Source organism: Felis catus, chromosome A1 (assembly GCF_018350175.1).
Source record: "Felis catus isolate Fca126 chromosome A1, F.catus_Fca126_mat1.0, whole genome shotgun sequence".
Lineage (NCBI taxonomy): Eukaryota > Metazoa > Chordata > Mammalia > Carnivora > Felidae > Felis > Felis catus.
In genome coordinates, this window is record NC_058368.1 from 91,269,299 (window position 1) to 91,293,049 (window position 23,751).

Below are 23,751 nucleotides of genomic sequence, written 5' to 3' on the forward strand. Positions count from 1 at the left end.
CTTCTCAGTCTTGGCCAGATTCTTCTTTCCTAACCCACCTCGTAAATGGTGAGGTTTCCTAGTATTCTGTCCTGTACCCTGTGCCCTCACCTGGTCAGTTCAAGGTTTCAGATGCCACCTTTGTACCCATAGCTCCCTGACATCCCTTTCGAGTCCCCACAGACCTCAATCAACTGTCCACCAGCGTCTCTACTGAAGCATTCCACCCGTGCCTCAACCGAGACCCATCCCACAGCGAACTCAGCTACACCCTTAACAAAGGGACCCCTCGTCTTCCCTCCTGGAGCCCACTAGAAACATCTTGCCTACATGACTAAGTGTTACCAGAAGGTTCCACATCACGTTTTCCCTCATTTTAAATCTATTCCCCACAATGCTTCCAAGGTGACCATTATTAAATTCAAATTACATAAGGACTCCATGAATGTATTCTCTGAAATATTCAGATTCCACACAAATAAAGCCCTCTTTCATCCTGCCCATTCTTGATCCCCACCCCCGCCCCCATTCTCAATTCCGTTCCAAGTAGGACTACTGTTACCAGCTAAGGTGTGTCCCCTAACCTTTCTCCCTGCACTTCCACACATATTATACATACAAACAGCCACGTAATTTTCCTTAAACACAAATGGGGGCACATCACCATCATGCTCTGTGACCTGCCCTGGAGCTCTGGCCATACCAGCGTGCTCTTGTCTGACGTGGTGCTCCATGCCAGGGCAAGGGACTTGCCACAGCTTCTTAAGCCATGCCTTTATTGGAAGACCTCTACGTTGTTTCAGATTTAGGCCAATTTTTCTAAAACACCAAGACCATATCATTCTCCTGCTTAAAATCCTTTCTTTCCATGGGACAGTCCATCTCCAAGAATCTTGTTAAAGCACATTGTAACATGGCCCCTGCTAGCTTTCTGACCCCCTTTCCTTTCTCAGCTCCTTGCCTCACATGCATCCCCTGAGCCTCCATCAGAATGAATTCTTTGCCATTCTTCAAATACTGACTGAATGCTGACTGAATACCTGATGTGCCGCCCTCCTCTGAGAACAGGAAAGAATAAGAGGAGATCCCGAGAGATTCACTTGGGAAGTGATTCCTGCAGAATAAGAGGAGGCTCCTGTCTGGGGCCTTAGTGTCCCCTCCCCGCCACTTCTTGAGGACAGAGAAGCTTCCCCAACCAACATCTCCAAGCCCCACCGTCACTTAGTAAACAGACTGCTGCCCAAAGCAGTTCCCGGGCTCCTCCGTCCCAGCCACTCACCTAGAGAGGGGTCTCCAGGACTTTCTTTCTCTACCTTCCAGGGATCGTCTCCTTGCTGCAACAGGGAGATCACTTTTGGTTTGGAAAACAGGAGTCCTGCTCATAGACAAAAAAAAGAAAAATAAAATGAGACAAAAAAACCCAAGTCTTTGTTTTGACTCAAAGAAGCATCACAGATCTATGTAGAAAAACTCAGAGGATGGTACAAAGAGATTCTGGGGGGTGCTTCCGCTGTGTCCCCATGATGTGACGGCATGTATGAGGGAAAAGGCAAGTGACCTTTAGGACATACCTATGTAATAATTGTATGTTAGAGAAATATGATAAATATGCAGCTTTGATTCATGGAGTATCAAGGGCTTTCTACAGAAGAGGGACTATGTTAGATGTACAGACTACATATTTGTGAACAGGTACCAAGTCCCCTGTTTAAAATGAGAAAACACAGGGGTGCCTGGGTAACTCAGTTCGTTAAGTATCCAACTCTTGATTTCAGCTCAGGTCATGATCTCACAGATTGTGAGTTCGAGTTCCACGTCAGGCTCTTCACTGACGCATGGAGCCTGCTTGGGATTCTTTGTGTCCCTCTCTCTCTGCCCCTCTCCCACTTGCTCTATCTCTATCTCGAAATAAATAAATAAACTTAAAAAAAATGTTTTTAGGTATGCCTGGGTGACTCAGGTTAAGCATCTGACTTCGCATCAGGTCATTATCTCATGGTTCTGGGGTTCAAGCCCCACACAGGGCTCTGTGCTGACAGCTCAGAGCCTGGAGCCAGTTTCAGATGCTGTGTCCCCCTTTTCTCTGCCCCTCCCCTGCTCACTTTCTCTCTCTCTCTCTCTCAAGAACAAATAAACATTAAAAAAGATTCTTTTTAGTTTTTTTAAACGAGAAAACACTATCTGACTCCCTTTCAAAGATGGATCATACAATGCTCATTGGGATGTAAAAGCGAATTGGGAAAGGCCGGTGGTAGGTTGATGGATGCTGTCTGCTGTGAGCCAAGCAAACAAATCACAGAAACTCCTATAGCGGGAAAATGTGGCCTAACCAAGAGGGAACTTCTAACGTAAAAGTATGTCAGTTGTCCTGTCATGGGAGAAATCCATGCCTATAAGGGGAAAAAAGTTTTAAATAGTTATTAACAATTTGTACAGTCTTAAGGCAAAATTCAGCTAAAAGTTCCTGATGACCCATGGCTTTTATCCTGGGAAGCAGGTGTTGACTTATCCTAATTTCTGGATTTTTTTATCCAGAGAGAAAATTTCCTTACCCAATGAGACCAGGTTACTATAGTTCTCCAGCATCACGTCCTGGTACAAGTTTCTCTGAGAAGGACCCAGCTTTCTCCACTCCTCCCGCGTAAAGAGCACAGCCACATCCTCGAACGTCAGTGACACCTGTAATGACAAGCCATCCCAGCTCACCCAGGACCTCCCATCACACAGAGTGAAGAAGGTGGCAGTGGGGGGTAGATGGGCTCCCATGAAACGCTTCTGATGTTATTCTGGTTTCTGAAGGTTTCAGGTCATTTGTTTAATGAACAATTGGCCAGTGACAAATATATACTGAAGTGTTCATGAAAGCATGACTTGTTAACCAGGCCCTGTGTTAAACACTGTAAGGACATGTGGGGAGGAATTAAGGACATTAGTGGGAATGTTAATTAGAATAACATTTCTGATGACAATTTGATAATAGATATTTAAAGACTTAAAATGTGTGGATCTTTTAACTTACCAATTACTATATTTGCATCACAATGAACAGTGTGCAAAAATGCACCTCCAAGGTGTTTATCATGATGTTACTGATAAAATCACTGCAGGCTTAAGTTAGGTTAACTAACTTGAGACACTGTCTTGAAGCCAGAGGACAATAATAATGGAAACCTAAATAGCTATTATTTATTGAAAGCTTTCTTTGGACCAAGCTCTTCTTAAGAGATTTGTATTAACTTTTAGTGTAAATACTTATCTTTACAACAACTCTATAAAATAGGTACTATATTGCCCCCATCTTACACAAGAAAAAAAAAGAAATTTGTCCAAACCGAACAGCTGGTATAGAGGAAGACTCACTCCCCCTGTGTATCGACTCTCAATACTACAATACTGCTTTACTTCTGACACCAGACATGTGTGTTTTCCACACGCCAAGCAATTGTGTGACACCAGCTAGGTGTCTTACGATTTAATTCCATTCTCATGCCATCTACCTGGAGAGAGAGCCCGATTCCACAGGTTAAGGCTCAGTCCCACAAAGCTGCCTCAACTTCAGATGCCAATCCCAAGTCCAGATGGTAACCTGTGCTTCTTACCAAGTGGCTATAAATTGCACAGGTTTCCACCACCCCCCTCCTCAGGTTTAATTAACTTGCTCAAGTGGTAAATGCAGGGAAAGTGCCACAATGCAGGAAAACATTTACTTAATAGATTACTGGTTTATTCCAAAAGGATATTATTGAGAACAGACCCGGGAAAGAGGTGAAAGGTATGTGGGAAGGGTGTGGAGCTTCCACGCCCTCCCTGGATGCACCACTCTCCCCACCGACAACTGTTCACCAACCCAGAAGCTCTTCGAACCCTGTCCTTCTGGGTTTTTATGGCCGCTTCATTACATAGGCACAATGGATCAAATCACTGGCCATTACATAGGCATGAATGGCCCTGGGTTGGGGTAGAGAGCCTGAAAGATCGAACCCTCTAATCAAGGTTGGTTCCCCTGATTGGACTGGATCCTTAGGGGCTTTTCAAAAGTCACCTCATTCATATCAACTTTGGCTTGGTTGAAATGACTTGTTATGAGTAACAAAACACAGCAATTTCACCTTTGTTGCTCTGAAGTTATTTCAAGAATAAAAACCAACTATTATTATTCATCATTTAGCATCCAAACCCTTATAATCTCCTATGTGCCAGGAACAGGAATGAAGACCAAATATATATTTCATACTATGAATCACAATATCACAGCTGGTCAGGGGTAGAGGTAAAACTGCAATTTGGAGGACGTCCAAGGCTCCATTCTTAACCATTCTGCAATACTGCCTCTCAATGTCTACCTCATGAGGTTAAGAAATAAATGCGATAATCTATACAACGGAGATGGATGGTGGTGATAATCGCACAATAATGTGAATGTACTTAATACCACTGAATAATACATGCAAAAAAAGCTAAGGTGATAATGTCATGTATATTTTATTACAATAAAAAAGCTAAAATGGTAAAACAAATGCATACCTATGTACATATAAATACACACATAAACAAAACACAAAAGTGAATAGAAAAGGATTCTGATGAACATATACCAAAGGGGTAACAGCTGCGTTAAGAGTGATTTCACTTTCTTCTTTATGTATATATTTTTTATTTCTGAAATTTAATTATTTTTTTAAAGTTTATTTATTTTTGAGAGAGAGAAAGAGAGTGCAAGTGAGCGTACAAGCAGGGGAGGGACAGAGAGAGAGAGGGGGACACAAAATCCAAAGCAGGCTCCAGCCTCTGAGCTGTCAACACAGAGCCCAACGTGGGGCTTGAACTCACAAACTGCAAGATCATGACCTGAGCCGAAGTTGGAGTCTTAACCGACTGAGCCACCCAGGCACGCCTATTCTCTGAAATTTTAAACATGAGCATGCAATACATGTATAATAAGGTAACTTAGAAATAGTTAATATAGTTAGAAATAGTTAATATAGAAATAATCTTAGCCCTCATAAGAATTTACGATCCAACTGACAGACCAGAAGAAAACCGTGTGCAATGATTTGCTCAATGAAATTGTGTAGCTGGACAGGCCTGTATGCCGTTTCCCAGTTCAATCCTCATTTTAGAGACGAGAACCAGAAGGTCCAGGGCAGTCAAGACCCAGGTCACATACTTTCTTAGTAGCAGAGGCAGGACAATAATTCAAGTCTGCCTTTAACCCAGCACTCGGTATATTCTCTCTCTGCTCTTAAACACCCTGTCACTGACTTTTACACACAAGCCCGTGCAGGTGACAAAAGGGTGGCAGATGAGGTTAGGGAGAATGCCACGAGGATTCACTCACACGCAGAGATGGAGAAGATTGTGGCCAAGAGAGCAACATGGCTCCAATGGAATGGAAGAGGAAAGCCTTAGGGAAAAGCAGCCGGAACGTGCAATGGCAGGCCTGGGCCCAAAGATCAGACACTAGCGAGTTTCATGGGTCCGAAACACAATGTCACAGTGAAGGGCGGTGACACGGGGGCTGGGTCTGCCCTGAGTTCTGAGAGAGGCACCAGGGGAATGGCTGGACAGTAATGAGCATGAACCCAGAGGCCAGACCCACTTGGGTTTGAATTCAGGTCACTGGGCTTCCTTGAGCCTCCATTTCCCCATATGTAAAATGGGTATGATAATTGCTGCGCAGGCAGGAGAGTGAGAACAAAGGCAAAGCCCTCAGGAGGTCCCCTCACGGGACATTAACTGCTACTGTCAGGTGAAGGTGAGTCATGGAAGGACCCGTATCTCCCGGGTCCTGGAAACACTGGATGGCAGTTCCCGTCTGTCAGCACTGATGTTACTACTGCAGTAACATCATCACCTCCTACAGCCGCCACACAGTGACCATCTGCGAGGGCCTGGCCCGATCTAAACACTTTCCATGCACTTGAATTCACGTGATCCTCTCACCTGCCCTATGAGGTAGGCATGGTTGTGATCCCCACTTTCCAGGTGTGGAAACAGGCACAGAGAGATGGAGCTATTGGTCCAAGCCCAGAGACAACAACCAAGGAGATGGGTTCAAACCCAGCAGTCTGGCTTAAAAGCCCCACTTGTCAGCCTCTGGATACCCTGCCTCTCCACTACTGATACCCCACGAAATCCTCGCCGCTGCTTCCTGAGGAGTCATCTTTCTGCCCTCGCAGTCAAGAGACCTCTCCAACTGTGTCCCCTCCAACACGGCTATTCCTTGTTCATGCACGGGCCTCCTGGGATGGGGTCCCTCCCCCGTTCCACAACATGAAGATGAAAATGGCAGGTCAAGAACAGTTTTCAAGAGAATGCGGAAGCAAGGCACATGATCCACAAGGTTAAGAGGGAGAAAAAAACACTGGTCTGGAAGAGCCTAGGGAAGGTATCATAAAGAAAAGTCAAAGGTAGGGAGGGAGACCAGGGCAAGCCAAGGAAGCAAGGCCAGAAAGGAACTGCCAAGTGTGCATGTTTGTTCTGTCCCCATGTGACATCTACCTGTCAAGTTAGTAATCAGACAGTATATTGTGATTGATGAATAAAAGAGTGTCTGTTAGGAAAAGAAAAGAGAAACACTGGACATGGCGGGTAGGAGGTTAGCATTCCCTACACAATCTGCCATCCACCAGGGTGGACCAACTCTTCAAAGAGAAAAGGGCTTGGACTCCAACCCCTGGAGAAGGTTATACTGAGTAGGGAACTTCAGTTCCCAGGTGGGTAAGAAAGTCAATCAATCAATCAATCTGTCTCTAAGATCTGAGATGGCAATGAACTCACCCGAGGCCTTGCTTCCCTCTGTCCAATAGCCATATCTTCTTTCTGGGCTCTTCCCTTAGGATGGGTGGAGTCTCCAGAAGGCAGATCTGAAAGAAGAAAAAGGGAGCCAGGAGGGAGAAGCCCCTTCTGCTTTCCAACCCCTCAGAATCACCAACTCTGAAATCCTCACACCACCTGAGAATGACCCCATGTGCCCCCAGAGAGGGAAATAAGGAGCTGTAAGCAGACAGGACCAGAGAAGTGCCGGGTCGCTCTGGCTCAGAGAAAAAGGGTGTTAGGACTATCAGCAGCCGCAGCGACTCACTGACTCTCACCGCATGCCAGGGACTGCCAACACCGGTTTAGTGCAGCAGCACAGCTGCCATTGTCAGCACCCCCATTATACAGATCAGGAAATCAAGGGTAGAGCGGGAGCACCTTGCCCCAGTTCACACAGCCAGGGAGGGTGCACCGGGATCTACACCACGCGCCTCCAGAACACCTGCCCCAACCTCGCTGCCTGCATGGGACAACTTTTCTCCACCTCAAGCTTTCCCCACCCAACTCCCCTCCTGTCAAGGAATCTCCAGATTTTTGGAGAAAACTGCTTCGGAATGGGATGACATCAGTTTTCCTATGGCTGCTATCTGGAGAACAGGCACAGAAACCGAAAACTTCGGTTCCCGTCCAGGATCTGCCGTGGGGGGAAGCGGACAACTCACTTCTGGCGGAAAACGCATCTCTGCGCCCGCCGCCCGGAGGGCAGTGGCGCTCGTGAGGGGCGGAAACACAATTCCTCACGTTTGCTGACAGCCGGTAGCTGGGCAGGTAGCACTCTGGAAACCGGTTGGGAGGGAGCGGAGGGGGGCCTGGGCCGGTGGGGACAAGTGTCCGACCTGCCGAGGTCACGGGCACGAACGCGGGACGGCCGGTCCCGGGCGGGCACATCGGGGGTGCCCGGCCCCTGGCCCGCCCACAACTACAAAGACCCCGCTCGCGCCTCCCGGGCCCGTACCCCGCGCCCCGGCGCCGCATCCTCCCGAGGCCCCGGTCCTCCCTCCCTCATTCCACCGACCCTCCGCCGCTCACCTCGCCAAGACCTCGGGGGCTCTGGGCACCACGCCTCCCCGGCCGTGCGCCGCAGGCTGAGGCTCCAGCGCTGCTTCGGCGGACAGCAGCCCGGGGTCGGAATCCTTCCCCTGGCGATGTCTGGGCGCTGCCTGCGCGGACCTGAGGCCCGGAGCCGCTTGCTGCTGAAGCCGGGTGTCCAGAGAGGCGGGGCAGGGGGTGAATTAGGGACGGCCGCTAAGGCCTCTGGGGAATGTAGTTCACGCGAGGACCCAAGCATTCTGGGAAGTGTAGTTCTGCGCGATAGCCTGTCACGTGCCCAGATCCCACTTCCGGGCTCGGGGGTCACAGTCCTTGAGCTGCGAAGCTGTGTCTTCCAGTACCACGGAATGCACACGTAGGTTCGCCAAGGGCGGTGCCTTGAAGCTGTGCATCTGGGTAAATGGTAGTAAGGCAAGTAGACAACCGCCGAGAACAAACTTATTTTCCCTTCAGTGATTCAACCGCATGGTATCTAGCACCTGCTACGTGCCAAACACCATTGGTTGGAAATCAGTTGGTGAACAAAGCAAAGATCATTGCTTTTGAGAACTTTTGGGGAAGTTGGTACAGAGCAGACAATAAGCCATGAACATAATTATATAACATTTTAAAAAATACGCGTTATGGAAAACAGGGAAAGGAAAGCAGGGTCGGGGGATCTGGGTGGGTTTGGAAGAGTGGGGTTTCTCTGGCAGCCCTCCAGGAGAGGCAATGGAGGGAAGATGCCGGGGCAGTGAAGGAGGGTAGGGGCATTCTAGGTGCAGAGAAGTCAAAGGCTATCTTTTCGTTCTTCCTTCCTTCCTTCCCTCCCTTTTCTCTCTTTTTTTCGTACTAGGAATATGTCCCATTTGGAAGGTTTGCACCTGATGCCAGTACACAGAAGAGGTTAACGATTTGGTGAACATCTTTTAACAGCCCTTTAAACTCCATGTTAATCTCTCAATCACTGCTGACCTCCTTTTAACAAAATGAAATCTTGCAGATAGCAATTGTAACCTCTTTTGGGTTTTTCCCTGCTTAAGAATGTGGTTTGAGCATTTGAATTTGCCAATAAATAGTCTCCTTCAGTACTATTTTGAATGGCTTCAGCGCATCCCACTACGACTAATTAAATTTTTTTAGTTACGTGTATTGAACTAAGCTCAATTTATTTAACCCTATTGTTATATTATTTCCAGTTTTTTGCTCCATTAATATTCTTGTACCTATATCTTTGAAGATTGTTTTCTTAGTTTAAAATTCTTGAGTTACTGGATCAAAGACTGGTGGAATTCTAAGCCCATTGTCTAGTTGCGTTCCTGGAAGATTTTACAGTTTTTATTTCCATAAGCAGTTGGTGGCAATATGTGCTGTGCCTAGCATCCATGTCTACTCTGGTTTTTTTTTTTTAACATTTTTTTTGAAAAAGCTTTTGTTTATTCAGTAGGCCAAATTTTTTATATCTAATTTTGAGTACTTGTGAAATTAAATATGATCTCATATTTATCGAACCATTTAAATATTTTCCAATTTTAATTGCTTGTATATGTACTTTATATTGAAATGTTCAAGGGGGCCTGGGTGGCTCAGTCTGTTAAACATCTGAAGTCTGGGTCACCTCATGATCTCAGTTTCTGGGTTTGAGCTCCATATCAGTGTGGAGCCTGCTGGGGATTCTCTGTCTCTCTGTCTCTCTCTCTGCTCCTCCTCCCCTAATGCTTTTTCTCTCTCTCTCAAAAATAAATAACTAAACGTTAAAAAAAAAGTTTTCAAAATTTTGGTATGTTGCATATGCACAAGTTTTGTAAAGAGAGACGTTCTTGTTTACCTGATTTTGAAAATAAAATTATAAAAAGTTTACACATAGTATGTGGAATGAAGAAATATTAATAAAGAAACACTACGTCTATTCATATATGCTACTGTGTGTGCTTACACACATTTGTGTGTATGAAACAAAAATATAATCATATTTTTCATACTTTTAAAAATGTGAAATATCCAGAAAGGCAATTGGAACATACAATCCAACAATAACATAATTAAAAAATAATTTATATATAATTTATAAAATTTATAAAAAATAATTTAAAAAAAAATTTTAATGTTTATTTTTGAGAGAGAGAGTGTGCACACAGAGAGGGGCAGGGTGGGGGAGACAGAGGATTCTAAGTAGGCTCTACCTGACAGCAGAGAGCCCAATGCAGGGCTCCAACTCACCTACCATGCAATTGTGACCTGAGCTGAAGAGTGCTTAACCAACTGAGCCACCCAGGCACCCCAACACCTAATTCTAAAGACATCTCCCCAAGTTGAGAAGTAGACCCCTTCTCATATTAATAGTAGAATCTAGGTGATGGTATATGGGTGTTCACTATAAAATTCTTTCAACTTTGTGTTTGAAAGTTTTCATAATAAAATGTTGGGAAAAACTCTGTATCGGGGTTGAGACAAAACAGATGACCACCATTCCTCCTAAGTCATTCCTCTTACAACTGAAAAATCCTGGGCAAACAATAAACAAGCATATGAAGACTCTGAAATGTGAAAAGAAGAAGGCAAATTGTAAGAACTTCAGGGCTGAGGAGCAACATGGTGATAAATTCCCTTTGTTTTTTCTTATCTTCTCCCATATCTTTCTGCTAATGTGTTCCAGAAGCTGCCATACCAGAACCTCCAACAGACACAGACCAAAAAAGCTCTAAGCCTGTTCCTCCTTGTCAAAACCAGGAAAAGGGTGGCCTAACATAGAACTTTGTTGGTAATGCCCACCTTACTTCAAACACCAGTGGAAAAAAACACCCTCTTGCCCTGATCTGAACCATGGAAGCCAGAGGAAATAGCATATGTTTCTCAAGTGGAACGAGAGGAATTGTCAACAATGAATTCTATATCCAGTGAACATATAATTCAGGAATAAAAAGGAAATAAAGACATTTTCAAAAGATAACTAAGAGTATTGATTGCCAGCAAACCCACCCTTAAAGAATAACTGAATGAAATACTCTAAACGAAGTAAATGGTAACAACAACAAAGGCTTGAAACTGATGAAAGAAAAGAACATAAAAATGGATTAAAAAAGGGGTGGGGGATTGGGGCACCTGGGTGGCTCAGTCAGTTAAGCGTGCATCTGACTTCGGCTCAGGTCATGATCTCCCTGTATGTGATATCATTCATGTGATTCCAGCTCAAAGCCTGGAGCCTGCTTCAGATACTGTGTCTCCCTCTCTCTCTACCCCGACCCACCCCCCTTGCACTCTGTCTCTCTCAAAAATAAATAAACATTTAAAAAGCTTTAAAGGGGAGGGGTAAAAAAAAAACGGATACTATAAAATACACTATCCTACTCATGAGTTTCTTACATCAGACATGATGGTTGGAGCAAAAATAACACCATTTGACATTCTCGATGTATATAATGGGAATACTTAATTATATTTTAAAAGTGAGGAGGCATGGAAGTAAGGTTTCTGCACTCGGCTGACTGATAAGTTATGAATGTATATTGTTGTATCTAGAGCAACCATCAAAAAAAAAAAAACAAAACTACAAAGTGATACACTCTAAAACACTCTATAAATCAGGATGGAAATCTGAAAATCTTAAGAGTAACCCATGAAATGACCAGAAAAGAGAAACAGAGGAACAAGAAGCAGGAAACAAACTGAAAACTAACTAAAATTCTTTGTCTCGCATTAATCAAATGGCTCTCAATAGGCTAAATACTGACTCTGTCCCAAGGTTTTTTGTTTTTCATTGCCTGATAAGAGTAATAATAATTGTGAAGAAAACATGCTGCTGTAATAAGCCAGTCACAAAAAGACAAATAGCCTATAAGTCTCTTTACATGAGGTACCTAAAGTGGTCATAATCATAGAAACAGAAAGTAGAATGGTGGTTACCAGGGGCTAGGAATGGGGAGTTAATGTTTAACCAGTACAGCATTTTAGTTTTGCAAGATGAAGAGTTGCGGTGATGGGTGGTGGTGATGGTTGCATAACACTATGAATGAATTTAAGACTACAGAACTGTACACTGAAAAGTAGTTAAGATTGTAAATTGTATTGTGTATTTTTATATTTGTAATTTACCACAATAAAAAACTTTTCAAAAAAAATTCTGCTGCTAAAAACATTCTGTACACACTGGTGTAACCTTCATAAGTTTTTCAAGGATTTGCAGATGACTATGGGTACATAAAGATTTTCCCTGGCACAAGAACAGACACTCAGATCAATGGAACAGAATAGAGAACCCAGAAATGGACCCAAAAACGTATGGCCAACTAATCTTTGACAAAGCAGGAAAGAATATCCAATGGAATAAAGACAGTCTCTTCAGCAAGTGGTGCTGGGAAAACTGGACAGTGACATGCAGAAGAATGAACCTGGACCACTTTCTTACTCCAGACACAAAACTAAAGTCAAAATGGATAAAAGACCTCAATGTAAGACAGGAAGCCATCAAAATCCTCAAGGAGAAAGCAGGCAAAAATTCTTTGACCTTGGCCGCAGCAACTTCTTACTCAACATGTCTCCGGAGGCAAGGGAAACAAAAGCAAAAATGAACTACTGGGACCTCATCAAAATAAAAAGCTTCTGCACAGCGAAGGAAATAATCAGCAAAAACTAAAAGGCAACTGACAGAATGGGAGAAGATATTTGCAAATGACATATCAGATAAAGGGTTAGTGTCCCAAATCTATAAAGAACTTATCAAACTCAACACCCAAAAAACAAAGAATCCAGTGAATAAATGGGCAAAAGACATGAATAGACACTTCTCCAAAGAAGACATCCAGATGGCCAACTGACACATGAAAAAATGCTCAACATCACTCATCATCAGGGAAATACAAATCAAAACCACAATGAGATACCACCTCACACCTGTCAGAATGGCTCACATTAACCACTCAGGCAACAACATATGTTGCCGAGGATGTAGAGAAAGAGGATCTCTTTTGCATTGTTGGTGGGAATGCCAGCTGGTGCAGCCACCCTGGAAAACAGTATGGAGGTTCCTCAAAAAAACTAAAAATAGAACTACCCTACAACCCAGCAATTGCACTACTAGGTATTTATCCAAGGGATACAGGTATGCTGTTTAGAAGGGTCACCTGCACCCCAAAATTTATAGCAGCACTATCCACAATAGCCAAAGTATGGAAAGAGCCCAGATGTCCATCGATGGATGAATGGATAAAGGAAATGTGGTATATATATCGAATGGAGTATTACTCGGCAATCAAAAAGAATGAAATCTTGCCATTTGCAACTACGTGCATGGAACTGGAGGGTATTATGCTAAGTGAAATTAGTCGGAGAAATACGGAAATCATATGACTTCACTCATATGAGGATTTTAAGAGACAAAACAGATGAATGTAAGGGAAGGGAAACAAAAATAATATAAAAACAGGAGGGGGACAAACAGAAGAGACTCATAAATATGGAGAACAAACAGAGGGTTACTGGAGGGGTTGTGGGAGGGGGGATGGGCTAAATGGGTAAGGGGCACTAAGGAATCTACACCTGAAATCATTGTTACTCTATATGCTAACTAATTTGGATGTAAATTTTAAATAAAATAGAATAAAATAAAATAAAATAATAGGTTAATTTTAAAAAATAAGTTAAAGAAACACTGAAAAAAAAAAAGATTTTCCCAGGTGTACGTAGTTACTAGTTGTGTGGTTTTTTTTTTTAATTGAAGTATAGTTGACATACGATATTATATTAGTTTCAGGTGTATAGCAGTTAGTTGTGCAATGTTTATATAAGGAAGTGATCATATCATTATAAATCCAGTCTGACTTATTTCATTTAGCATAATGCCATCTAGATCCATCCATGTCACAATTTTGTTTGTGGTTGAGTAATATTCCATTGTATGTGTATACCACGTCTTTATCCATTCATCTATTGTTTCCATTTCTTGGACTATTGTAAATAATATTGAAATGAACATAGGAGTGTATATATCTTTTTTATTTAATGGGTTTTTTTTCCTTTGGATAAATACCCAGAAATGGAATTGCTGGATAACATGGTAGTTCTATTTTTAATTTTTTGAGGAAACTTGTACTGTTTTCCACAGTGGCTGCTCCAGTTTACATTCCTACCAACAGAGCATAGGGTTCCCTTTTCTCAACATCCACACCAACACTTTTGTCTTTTTGATAATAGCCATTCTGACAGGTGTGAAGTGATATCTCATTGTGGTTTCGATTTGTATTTCCTTGATAATTAGTGATATCGAGCATCATTTCATGTGTCCATTGGCCATCTATTTATCTTCTTCAGAGATATGTCTATTCAGGTACTCTGCCTATTTTTAAATTGGATTGTTTGTTTCTCTGATATTGAGCTGTGTGAGTTCTTTATATATTTTGGATATTAATCCCTTATTGGTTATATTATTTGCAAGTATTGTCTCCCATTCAGTAGGTTCCTTTTCATTTTGTTCATGGTTCTCTTTACTGTGAAAAATGTTTTTAGTTTGATGGAGTCCCATTTGTTTATTTTTGCTTTTGTTGCCCTTGCCTGAGGAGACAAATCCAAAAAAATATTGCTAAGACCAGTGTCCAAGAGATTACTGCCTTTGTTGTCTTCCAAGAGTTTTCCAGTTTTCCAGCCTCAGACTTAGATCTTTAACCCATTTTGAGTTTATTTTTGTATATCGTATAAGAAAGTGGTGCAGTTTCATTCTTTCCCATGTAGTTGTTAAGTTTTCTGAACACCACTTATCGAAGAGACTGTCTTTTCCCCATTGCCTCCTTTATCGAAGATTAATTGGCTATATAAGTGTGGGATTATTTCTGGGGTCTCTATTCTGTTCCATTTATCTGTGTATCTACATTTTATCTATGTTTTTGTGCCAGTCCCATGCTGTTTTGATTACTATAGCTTTGTAATATCGTTGGAAATCAGGGCGTGAGATGCCTCCACCTCTGTTCTCTCTCAAGATTGCTTTGGCTATTTGAGGTTCCATACAAATTTTAGGATTATTTGTTCTTCTTCTGTGATAAATGATAGGGATTGCATTGAATCTGTTCATTGCTTTGTGTAGTATGTGCATTTTGACAATATTATTCTAATCCATGAATCTAATCTACAGTATATCCTTCCATTTATTGATATCATCTTCAACTTTATCATTGTCTTATAGTCTTAGAGTACAGGTCTTTCACCTTCTTGGCTAAATTTGTTCCTAGATGTTTTATTCTTTTTGATGCAATTGTAAATGGGATTGTTTTCTTAATCTCTTTCTGAGAGTTCATTATTAGTGTATAAAAGTGCAACAGATTTCTGTATATTAGTTTTGTATCCTGAAGCTTTACTGAATTCATTTATTATTTCTAAACTTTTTTGGTGGAGTCTTTAGGGTTTTGTATATATAGTATGTCATTTGAAAATAGTGACAGTTTTACTTCTTTAATTTGGATGCCTTTTATTTCTTTCTGTTGTCTGATTGCTGTAGCTAGGACTTCTAACACTGTGTTCAGTGTAAGTGGCAAGAGTGGACATCCTTGTCTTGTTCCTGATTTTAGAGGAAAAGCTTTTAGTTTTCTCCCATTGAATATGATGTTAGCCGTGGGTTTGTCATATATGGCCTTTATTATGTTTGGGTATGTTTCCTCTATACCCACTTTTTGAGCACTTTTTATTCATCTGTTGAGGTCATCATATGATTTTTATTCTTTTTATTAATATGGTATATCGTGTTGAATGATTTGTGGATATTGAACCATTCTTACATCCCTGGAATAAATCTTACTTGATCCTTGTAAGGATCTGTAATACTCTTCCTTGGATGTATTGTTGAAATCAGTTTGCTAATATTTTGTTAAGGATTTCTGCATCTATGTTCATTGGGGATATGGGCCTGTAATTTTCCTTTTGTGTGTTATCTTTGTTTGGTTTTAATATCAAGGTAATGGTGGCCTTGTAGAATGATTTTGGAAGCATTCCTTCCTCTTCACATTTTTGAAATACTTTGAGAATGATAGGTACTAACTCTTCTTTAAATGTTAGGATAAATGTCCTATACTTTTGTTTGTTGGAAGTTTTTAAATTCAATTTTTGTTAGTAATTGGTCTGTTCAGATTGATCTTCTATTTTTGATTTAGTCTAGGAAGATTTTATGTTTCTAGAAATTTACCCATTTCTTCTAGTTTGGAACATTTTTTGGTATATAATTTTTTATAGTAGTCTCTTATAATCCTTTGTGTTTCTGTTATGTTGGTTGTAACTTTTCTTCCATTTCTGATTTTATTTATTCGAGTCCTCTCTTTTTTCCTTCATTAGTCCGACCAAAAATTTATCAATTTTGTTTCTCTTTTCAAAGAATCAGCTCTTGTCTCATTGGTCATTTCTATTGTTTTTTCTTTAGTCTCTATTTCATTTATGTGTGCTCTGATCTGTATCAGCTCCTCAGTCTTTCCTTCTTTTTCATGACCTTTACACTTCTGAAGAGTTCTGGTCAGGTATTTTGTACAATGCCTTTCAGTTTTGGGTTTTAGAAATGTTCTCATGGTTAGGCTATCATTATGGCTTTGGGGGAAGAATCCCACAGAGGTGAAGGACCCTTCTCATCATGTCATATAGGGAGCACATGATATCACTGTGACTTTGAATGATGTTAACCTTGATTACTTGGTTAAGGTAGTATCATGGTCAGGTTTCTGTATTTTAAAGTTACTGTTTTCCCTTTTCTGTACTCTGGTCTTCGGAAGTAGGTCACTAAGTCCAGCCGCCATGAAGGAAGGGGAAGAGGATTAACTTCCACCTTTTGGCAAGTTGGGGTGGGAGAAGTATCTACATATAATACTTGGAGTTTTTCTGTAAGAAAAATGTACCCCTTCTCCCCCATTTATTTGTATATTCAATCATTTGTTTTTATTAGTATGGACTCATGTTTATTTACTTTATACTTTGGGTTATAATGCAGTACTACTTTATTTATTTATTGCTTGACTTGTTCTAGTGTTGGTCATTGGGAGCTCTTTGTTGTTGCCTGCTATGTCTCTTTGTCATGCTCCCATCTTTTTTTTTTTTTTTTAGCTTTTCCTTACTTTATTATTTTTTTAATGTTTATTTATTTTTGAGAGAGAGAGAACGCACAAGCAGGAGAGGGAGAGAGAGGAAGACACAGAATCTGAAGTAGGCTCTAGGCTCTGAGCTGTCAGCACAGAGTCCGACGAGGGGCTCAAACCCACGAACTATGAGATCATGACCTGAGCCAAAGTCGGTCGCTTAACCGACTGAGCCACCCAGGTGCCCCTTCCTTACTTTCTTATACCTCATGTCATGTCGGCTGACAATTTCAGGAAACTGCTCTTTCAACTAAATTCTAAAAGGTATTAAATGGCAGATTGCATATCAACATCAGTTATGGGAAGTCTGTATTGTGCTTGCTTAAAATAACTTGGCTTAAAAGCTATTTATTTGTTTATACTCAAAGACCTAAGAAAGAATAAAAATAATGTCACATCCTTCTTGCCAGATATTTTCACAATACAGTAGCAGGGATCTGCCTACATATCACTGTGTCTCACATTTAAAAATCAAGACACCCTGGGGCACCTGGGTGGCTCAGTTGGTTAAGTGGCCGACTTAAGCTCAGGTCTGATCTCACTGTTTGTGAGTTCGAGCCCCATGTTGGGCTCTGTACTGATAGCTCAGAGCCTGGAATCCGCTTCAGATTCTGTGTCTCCCTCTCTCTCTCTCTGTGACCCTCTCCTGCTCACACTCTGTCTCTCTGTCTCTCTTTCAAAAGTAAATAAACATTAAAAAATTTTTTTAAAGCTTTAAAAATCAAGACAAGCCTGGACCAGTAGTTTTTGGCCGTCAACATGATATGCCTAAAGTTTAGAGCAAATAAAAGATGGCCTGTCTCGAAAATGGGTTTGGCAAGATACTGATTCTTTGTGGCTCATGAAAAGTTAGTATAGATAACTAGATTTATTAGGAATCAGAATTCATCAGTTAGGCCAAACTGGTTTTTAATATTCATGGGATAAAAGGACAAGGTCATCTACTGAAGGCCGATTGATGTTGTGAGAGACAAAGTCCACGTGAAGCTTAGCTTCTGGCCTCAAGCACAGGGAGACAAGATACTACATGCAGGACAGTAACAATCTTTATGAGGTTGCAATACCAGTGAAAGGCTTCAGCTCATAAGAGATAGTACCAGGCTCTCCTGGAAGGCTCCATGGGCTGGCATAGCCTTGGAGCAGACACTTGAAGCACAAGTTGGAGGGAGGTGATCCCATGTCACTGGAAAACATCTCATTTGCAATGGCCAGTGTCTGGGGAAATATGCTGGGAAGAGGGATAAGCCTCTCTTTCAACATTCACTAAGCTGAAGTCAATTACCCAAGTTGTTTCAATTGTTTGCAAAAAGCTAGCCCCTAGTGGCTAATTAGTGCTGGATGGAAGTGCCTATGAGGAAGGGGGATAGTGTCTGCTGGGAGTCCCACCTGCAGAGAAGAGGCCCTGGAGGGTGAATTCCCAGACAGATTCCTGATTTCCTGACTGCACCCAGGGTGGACTCTGCCAGCCTGGTCCTGCATCTGGTTCTATGGAGGAGAGGGCACTAGAGGCCCCAGATGATGCTGAGCTTTAATTTATGAGTTCAGAATTTCATGAGTTCATATCCTATGGGTGCCTCACATGCAAGAAACCACAATAAAGGCTGATTCTGCCCAGGCCCCTGGAGTAAACTCCTTTCACTGTCTCCCCTACAGTCCCCTTATGTAGTCGGCCTGTGAAAAGTAATGCAGGGAGCCAGTGAAGATTCAGTAGAAGGTGGTCTGCAGAAGTAGGAAGATTAAAGTTCTGAGGCTCTGGTAAATTGACCAGCATATAACCTCTCATACCATAGCCAGTCTGACCCAGACCAAGGCCTTTCCTCTTTCTGTTCACACCATGATGCTGACATTTTAGAGGATTCTTTTCCTCTTTAAGGCAAATTTGCTGTATGGTTAATGATGGCTTCTGCCCTAAGATGAATTGATGGGAACCATGTGGATACAGAGTGATCAGAGTCTGTACCATCTAGTATGTTCACTGACTTCCCTCTGTCTTCATCCTCCTTCTCATACCCAACCTTTGACTGAAAGTTGAGGGAGAGAGGGACTGAGGAATAAAACCATACCCCAAAACATGGCTATTTCCATTCAACCCTGATGCCTCTTTGGGTCCTATAATTCAGTGAAATGTTTCCATGTTCCAGAGTAAATTTGTCAGTATTCTAGATCCCTAGATGTAAATTCTACTACTCTGATTTTTTGTGTCGAGGAATGTCCGCTTTCCAGTTTCCCATTACATTTGCCTACCACATCATCAATGATTTTTCAATACATGATTATTTGGGATGAAGAAAAGGTCTACTAAGCATTGTAGGGGATATGCCCATGCATAATCTATGGTACTTTCTTGAATAAGTGCATTGTGTAATAACCATATGAGACATGTATGCAGATAGATATGGGCAATGCAAAAAATATGATGAGCCTAAAGTGGTCCTATAACCTTAAACACCAATGTTGGTCTGTTATATCTCGAACATTTGCACTAAACTACTTCTAAAGTCAAACTCCTAGTTCAGGAAGATACATCAGGTTTACCACATATAGTCAGGTTTCCATCAGCACCAACATACATTAGGAAGTCCACATGCTATATCTGAGAAGCACTATATTGTGTGCTCCATAAATGTCTGTGGGATGTGATCAGTAAATGGGTTCAGGGAAATGCACAAATATTCCAGTCTTAAAAAAATCTGGGGAGTCTTCCAGCAGAGAATGAAGGAAGGAAAGAGAAGGAAAATAGGAGAGACAAGTCATGGAACAGATGAATATGTGAGTTGATGACAAAATTGTAGGTATAGCTTGAGGCCAAATCATGTTAGACATTTTATTTGAAGGTAATATTTGGATTTATCCTGGCCTCTTCAATATTTTATATAAGGACTGACTGAAAAATATAATCAGTGATTTAGGATGATCAGACAGATCCTGTGTGCAGGGTAGATGTGTAGGGAGAAACAGGAGGCAGTCAGATTTACCATAAGGCTGTTGCTGTGGTCAAGGTAAGAGTTGGTCACTGTTAGGACCAAGTCAGAAAGGAGCTGATGGTGAGAACAATGAGTACTGATTAGCACTCAGTCCTATTGGAGTTTGGGGATTGGAGATTGGAGGAGTTTGAGAAAGGAGAGAAGCGAGGGCAAGAAGGCCAGTGAGGGGAGGAATATTGAAGATTGGCCACTGGAGATTAGATGAGTGCCCTCTGGACACCAGAAAAGAGGAGGTGGGAACTTCCTTGTGGGTTCTGAGCCCTCAGGTGTAGAGTAGAAGAGGCTAGGACTCCTGGACACTTGGCCCCATGGAGTAGAACAAACTCTGGGCTTTGAATCAGAAGTCCTGGGTCCCAATCCAAATTCTATAATTAATTCATATTTTCATGTCCCTAAGATGCTATAGTAACTCTGGACACTTCAGCATCAAGGGATCCTAATTCCCTTAGCCCATTTTTAAAAAGGGTTTATATATTTATTTTGAGAGAGACAGAGAGAGTGCAAGCAGAGGAGGGGCAGAGACACAGGGAGAGAGAGAATCCCAAGCAGGCTTCACACTGTCAGCACAATGGAGCCCGATGCAGGGCTCCATCCCACAAACCATGAGATCATGACTTGAACCAAAATCAAGAGTCAGATGCTCAACTGACTGAGCCACCCAGGTGCCCCTTCCCTTAGACCATTTTGACTTGAAGGGATACCAAGAGTTCCATGAGAAAGTGTAGCTACTATCTGAAGTTTCCTGACTCCCATTCTGAGCAAAAAAGCACCAAAAATTTAGAATGGTAGTGAGGGAGAGTAGTGTACAGGTAGGGTTCTGAACTGTAAGAGGTTGGGAGATTGACTTGAGCCTAGGATAGAGGGAAAATTACCTAACTCAGTAACAACCAGTGACCCTGAGAGTCAACAGGACCATTCTGTAACCAACAATTACTAGTTGTACAGCCTTGGCAATGATAACCTTTCTGTGCCTCAGTAAATTGGGGATAATTTTAACATCTCCTAATGTGAAGCCAAGAGGGCATTGATTTAGAGCCAGCTCTAAAGTCCTCTGAAATTCCCAGACCATTGTGGTGGCCACTGTCTCATGGGGTTGCTGGAATCATCCCAAAACTATCCAAATATGTCTTGTCCTGAGTTTTTGGTTGTTGGTAAAATGAGTGTTTAGAATGAGCCCTTTTTATAATTAACAAACTTAACAGTTTTAGGACTTACAAGCAACTATCGGCCTCATTAAAAGCATGAGCATGATCATGTATCATTAATTGGAGGAATAGTCATGAGTGAGTTTATATCTATCTGGGACTCAGTTTCTCTGTTTATAAAATGAAACAATGTATAATAGCCAAAAATCTTCTAAACTCTAAAATTTTCTAGAATTTGAGATCAGTTTCCTTAAGGCTCCCTTCATATCACGATTTCTCAGACTGTAGATGAAGGGATTGACCAGGGGAGTCACCACTGTGAAGATGACAGTGGCCACCGTGTCTTGGACTGAGTAGGAGGATGAAGGGCGCATATAGACCCCCAGGATTGCCCCATAGAAGAGGGACACCACAGTGAGATGGGATCCACATGTGGACAGGGATTTCCTTATTCCATGGGCAGATGGCAACTTCAGTACATTAGAGAGGATATACGCATATGAAATGATGATACATGTAAATGGTGTCAGAAATATCAGTCCACCCACAGTGAATACCATCAGGTCATTGATAAAAGTATCAGAACAAGACAGCTTTAGAACTGCATAGGGGTCACAGAAAAAGTGATGCACAGTATTGTTGAAACAAAAGGTGAGTCGGACCATGAGAAGAGTGTGTAGGAGAGCATGCAGGTTTGTAATGACCCAAGAGACCACCACCAGAAGGATACAGAGTTTGGGCTTCATGATCATGCTGTAGTGGAGTGGGCAACAGATGGCTACATAACGGTCATAGGCCATCACACTCAGAAGGAACCCATCCATGTTGATGAAAGTGATGAAGAAGTAGATCTGGGTCATGCATTCCACATAAGAGATAGACTTGCTTCCCAGTATGTGATTCAGCAGCATCTTGGGGGTTGTGACTGATGAAAAGCAGATGTCGATGCAGGAGAGGTTAGCCAAGAAGAAGTACATGGGGGTATGGAGATGACTGTCACAGCTGATGGCCAGGATGATGAGAATGTTCCCAATGATGGTGACCAGGTACATCCACAAGAACAGCCCAAAGAGAATCTCTTCCTGCTTTGACTGCCCAGAGAGTCCCAGGAGAAGGAATTCTGTGACCGTAGTCTGGTTGTCTCTATCCATGTCTGCAGGGGAGAAAATATCATCATAGGGTTAGATCATATGTCAACATTTGAGCAAATATATTTTGGAACCACTTTTCCATTTGGTTGAGAATTACCTAAAGCTGAATAGTCTTTTTCACACTTTACTATTACAGGTTTACAGAAAAACCCTGGTTAATTTAAGAGTGTTGAATTACCAGTGGCTATAGTTTTATTTATTCTACTCTTATTTACTGAGTACCATATACAGATACTTTCATGTATGGTATTTAGCCTCATCTAATAATTGAGATATTTTATTTCACTTAACATATAAAAGAACTGAGGCTCAGGGCAGTTAAGTGATATTTCCAAATTCATGAGACAAGTTAGATATCCAAATTGGGTGAAATGCTTTTTTCTGTATGGTCTTTTTTGATTCGCTAACCATTTATTGTAAAAACTTAACCATGTGGCAGGTTCTGTACTAAATGCTGTATTACAAACCTGCAAATGTTATCTGTGGCATTTATATTTTCCCAAATTATGGAAAATTTGTTGGTTTTGAAAGACCTAGTTGGTGGTTTGTCCCTAAAATTTTAGCTGCTTTTAAGTTGACCTAAGCATAGATCACAGCTGTTGGGAAGGCTGACCTAAGCACACTGTTCAGGTCGCCGTGTGAAACATTCATCTGATTTCTGATAGAAGAACAAAGACAGATATATTTTTGAAAGTGATACACTCATGTGTGTATATATATGTGTGTGTGTGTGTGTGTGTGTGTGTGTTTGTGTGTATAACCTTGGATGGTGAGTAATTTGTTGTGTGAGTGTTCTGCAAGACAAGCAAACATTTCTAATAAATTTTAACTTAATAAAGGAGCAATGTCTTGCAATACAAGTAGTGCGTAAAGCCAAATGTCACATGATCACAACTGAGCCAATGGTTCTTGAAATTCACTTTGATATATGAGTGCTTTGGAATATAAGCATGTTTCTGAAATGATTTATGCTCGCAAATCAAGGTTTTACTGTGTGTATATGTATGTATACACACACACACAATAATTTAGTCAGATTATTTTTGCTATTGGACAAAAGGGATTTACTGATTGGTAAAGCAAATTCATGTGGTACCTCCAGCAGATAATCCCCACACTAAGAAATCATTATAGGGAGGGAGGAGTCAAGTAAAGCACTGTGAATGAAATGTCCCTGGAAGAATTTATGGTATTGGAATAGTGAAGGAGAGGGAGTGCATTTGTTAGTCATGAGAACAAAGGCTTGAGGCAAAGGGAAGAAAGAGAGGCACGAACTGCTTTGTGATATGACTTGATGGCTAGGCCAGAGGATGTTGTAGGGAATATTCCTAGGAATTGGTTGTAGGATATATATAAAATGGAAAATCTCCATAGTGAGGTGCCTGCCACTGAGATTTCAATCCATAAAATCAAGGGAAAAGTGATGAGACTGGAGGTTGTTTTTTACCTGGACTATTTCCCAGGACACAGGTAGGTAAAAGAGTACTAGACAGAAGCTCGAAGATGCTCCAGAAGGAACCTGGTTAATGTGGACTGGAGACGTTGA

The 23,751-nt window shown here is 41.7% G+C and overlaps 2 protein-coding genes and 1 long non-coding RNA gene across 3 annotated transcripts in view; 1 reads left to right on the top strand and 2 right to left on the bottom strand.

Annotated features, from left to right (window-relative positions):
- LOC123385363 overlaps nt 1-2,977 on the top strand; it is a 23,975-nt gene extending 20,998 nt beyond the window's left edge. Inside the window, exon 2 of the long non-coding RNA XR_006597761.1 lies at nt 2,515-2,977. This is a non-coding gene — a long non-coding RNA (uncharacterized LOC123385363). The remainder of the gene's footprint in view (nt 1-2,514) is intronic.
- Nucleotides 1-8,101, bottom strand: part of LOC111556198 (zinc finger protein 354B) — a 22,836-nt gene extending 14,735 nt beyond the window's left edge. Inside the window, exons 1-4 of the mRNA XM_019830725.3 lie at nt 7,828-8,101; nt 6,760-6,845; nt 2,532-2,658; nt 1,259-1,354 (exon numbers count right to left, since the gene is read on the bottom strand). Coding sequence (XP_019686284.3) covers nt 1,259-1,354; nt 2,532-2,658; nt 6,760-6,845; nt 7,828-8,086 — 568 coding nt within the window. The 5' untranslated portion in view covers nt 8,087-8,101. The remainder of the gene's footprint in view (nt 1-1,258; nt 1,355-2,531; nt 2,659-6,759; nt 6,846-7,827) is intronic.
- Nucleotides 8,102-21,272: 13,171 nt separating this feature from the next.
- On the bottom strand, nt 21,273-22,315 carry LOC101097942 (olfactory receptor 1361-like). Its single transcript, XM_003980693.2, has one exon. The coding sequence runs from the start codon at nt 22,203-22,205 to the stop codon at nt 21,273-21,275; it is 933 nt and encodes a 310-aa protein (XP_003980742.2). The 5' UTR covers nt 22,206-22,315.
- Between the last annotated feature and the right edge of the window lie 1,436 nt (nt 22,316-23,751).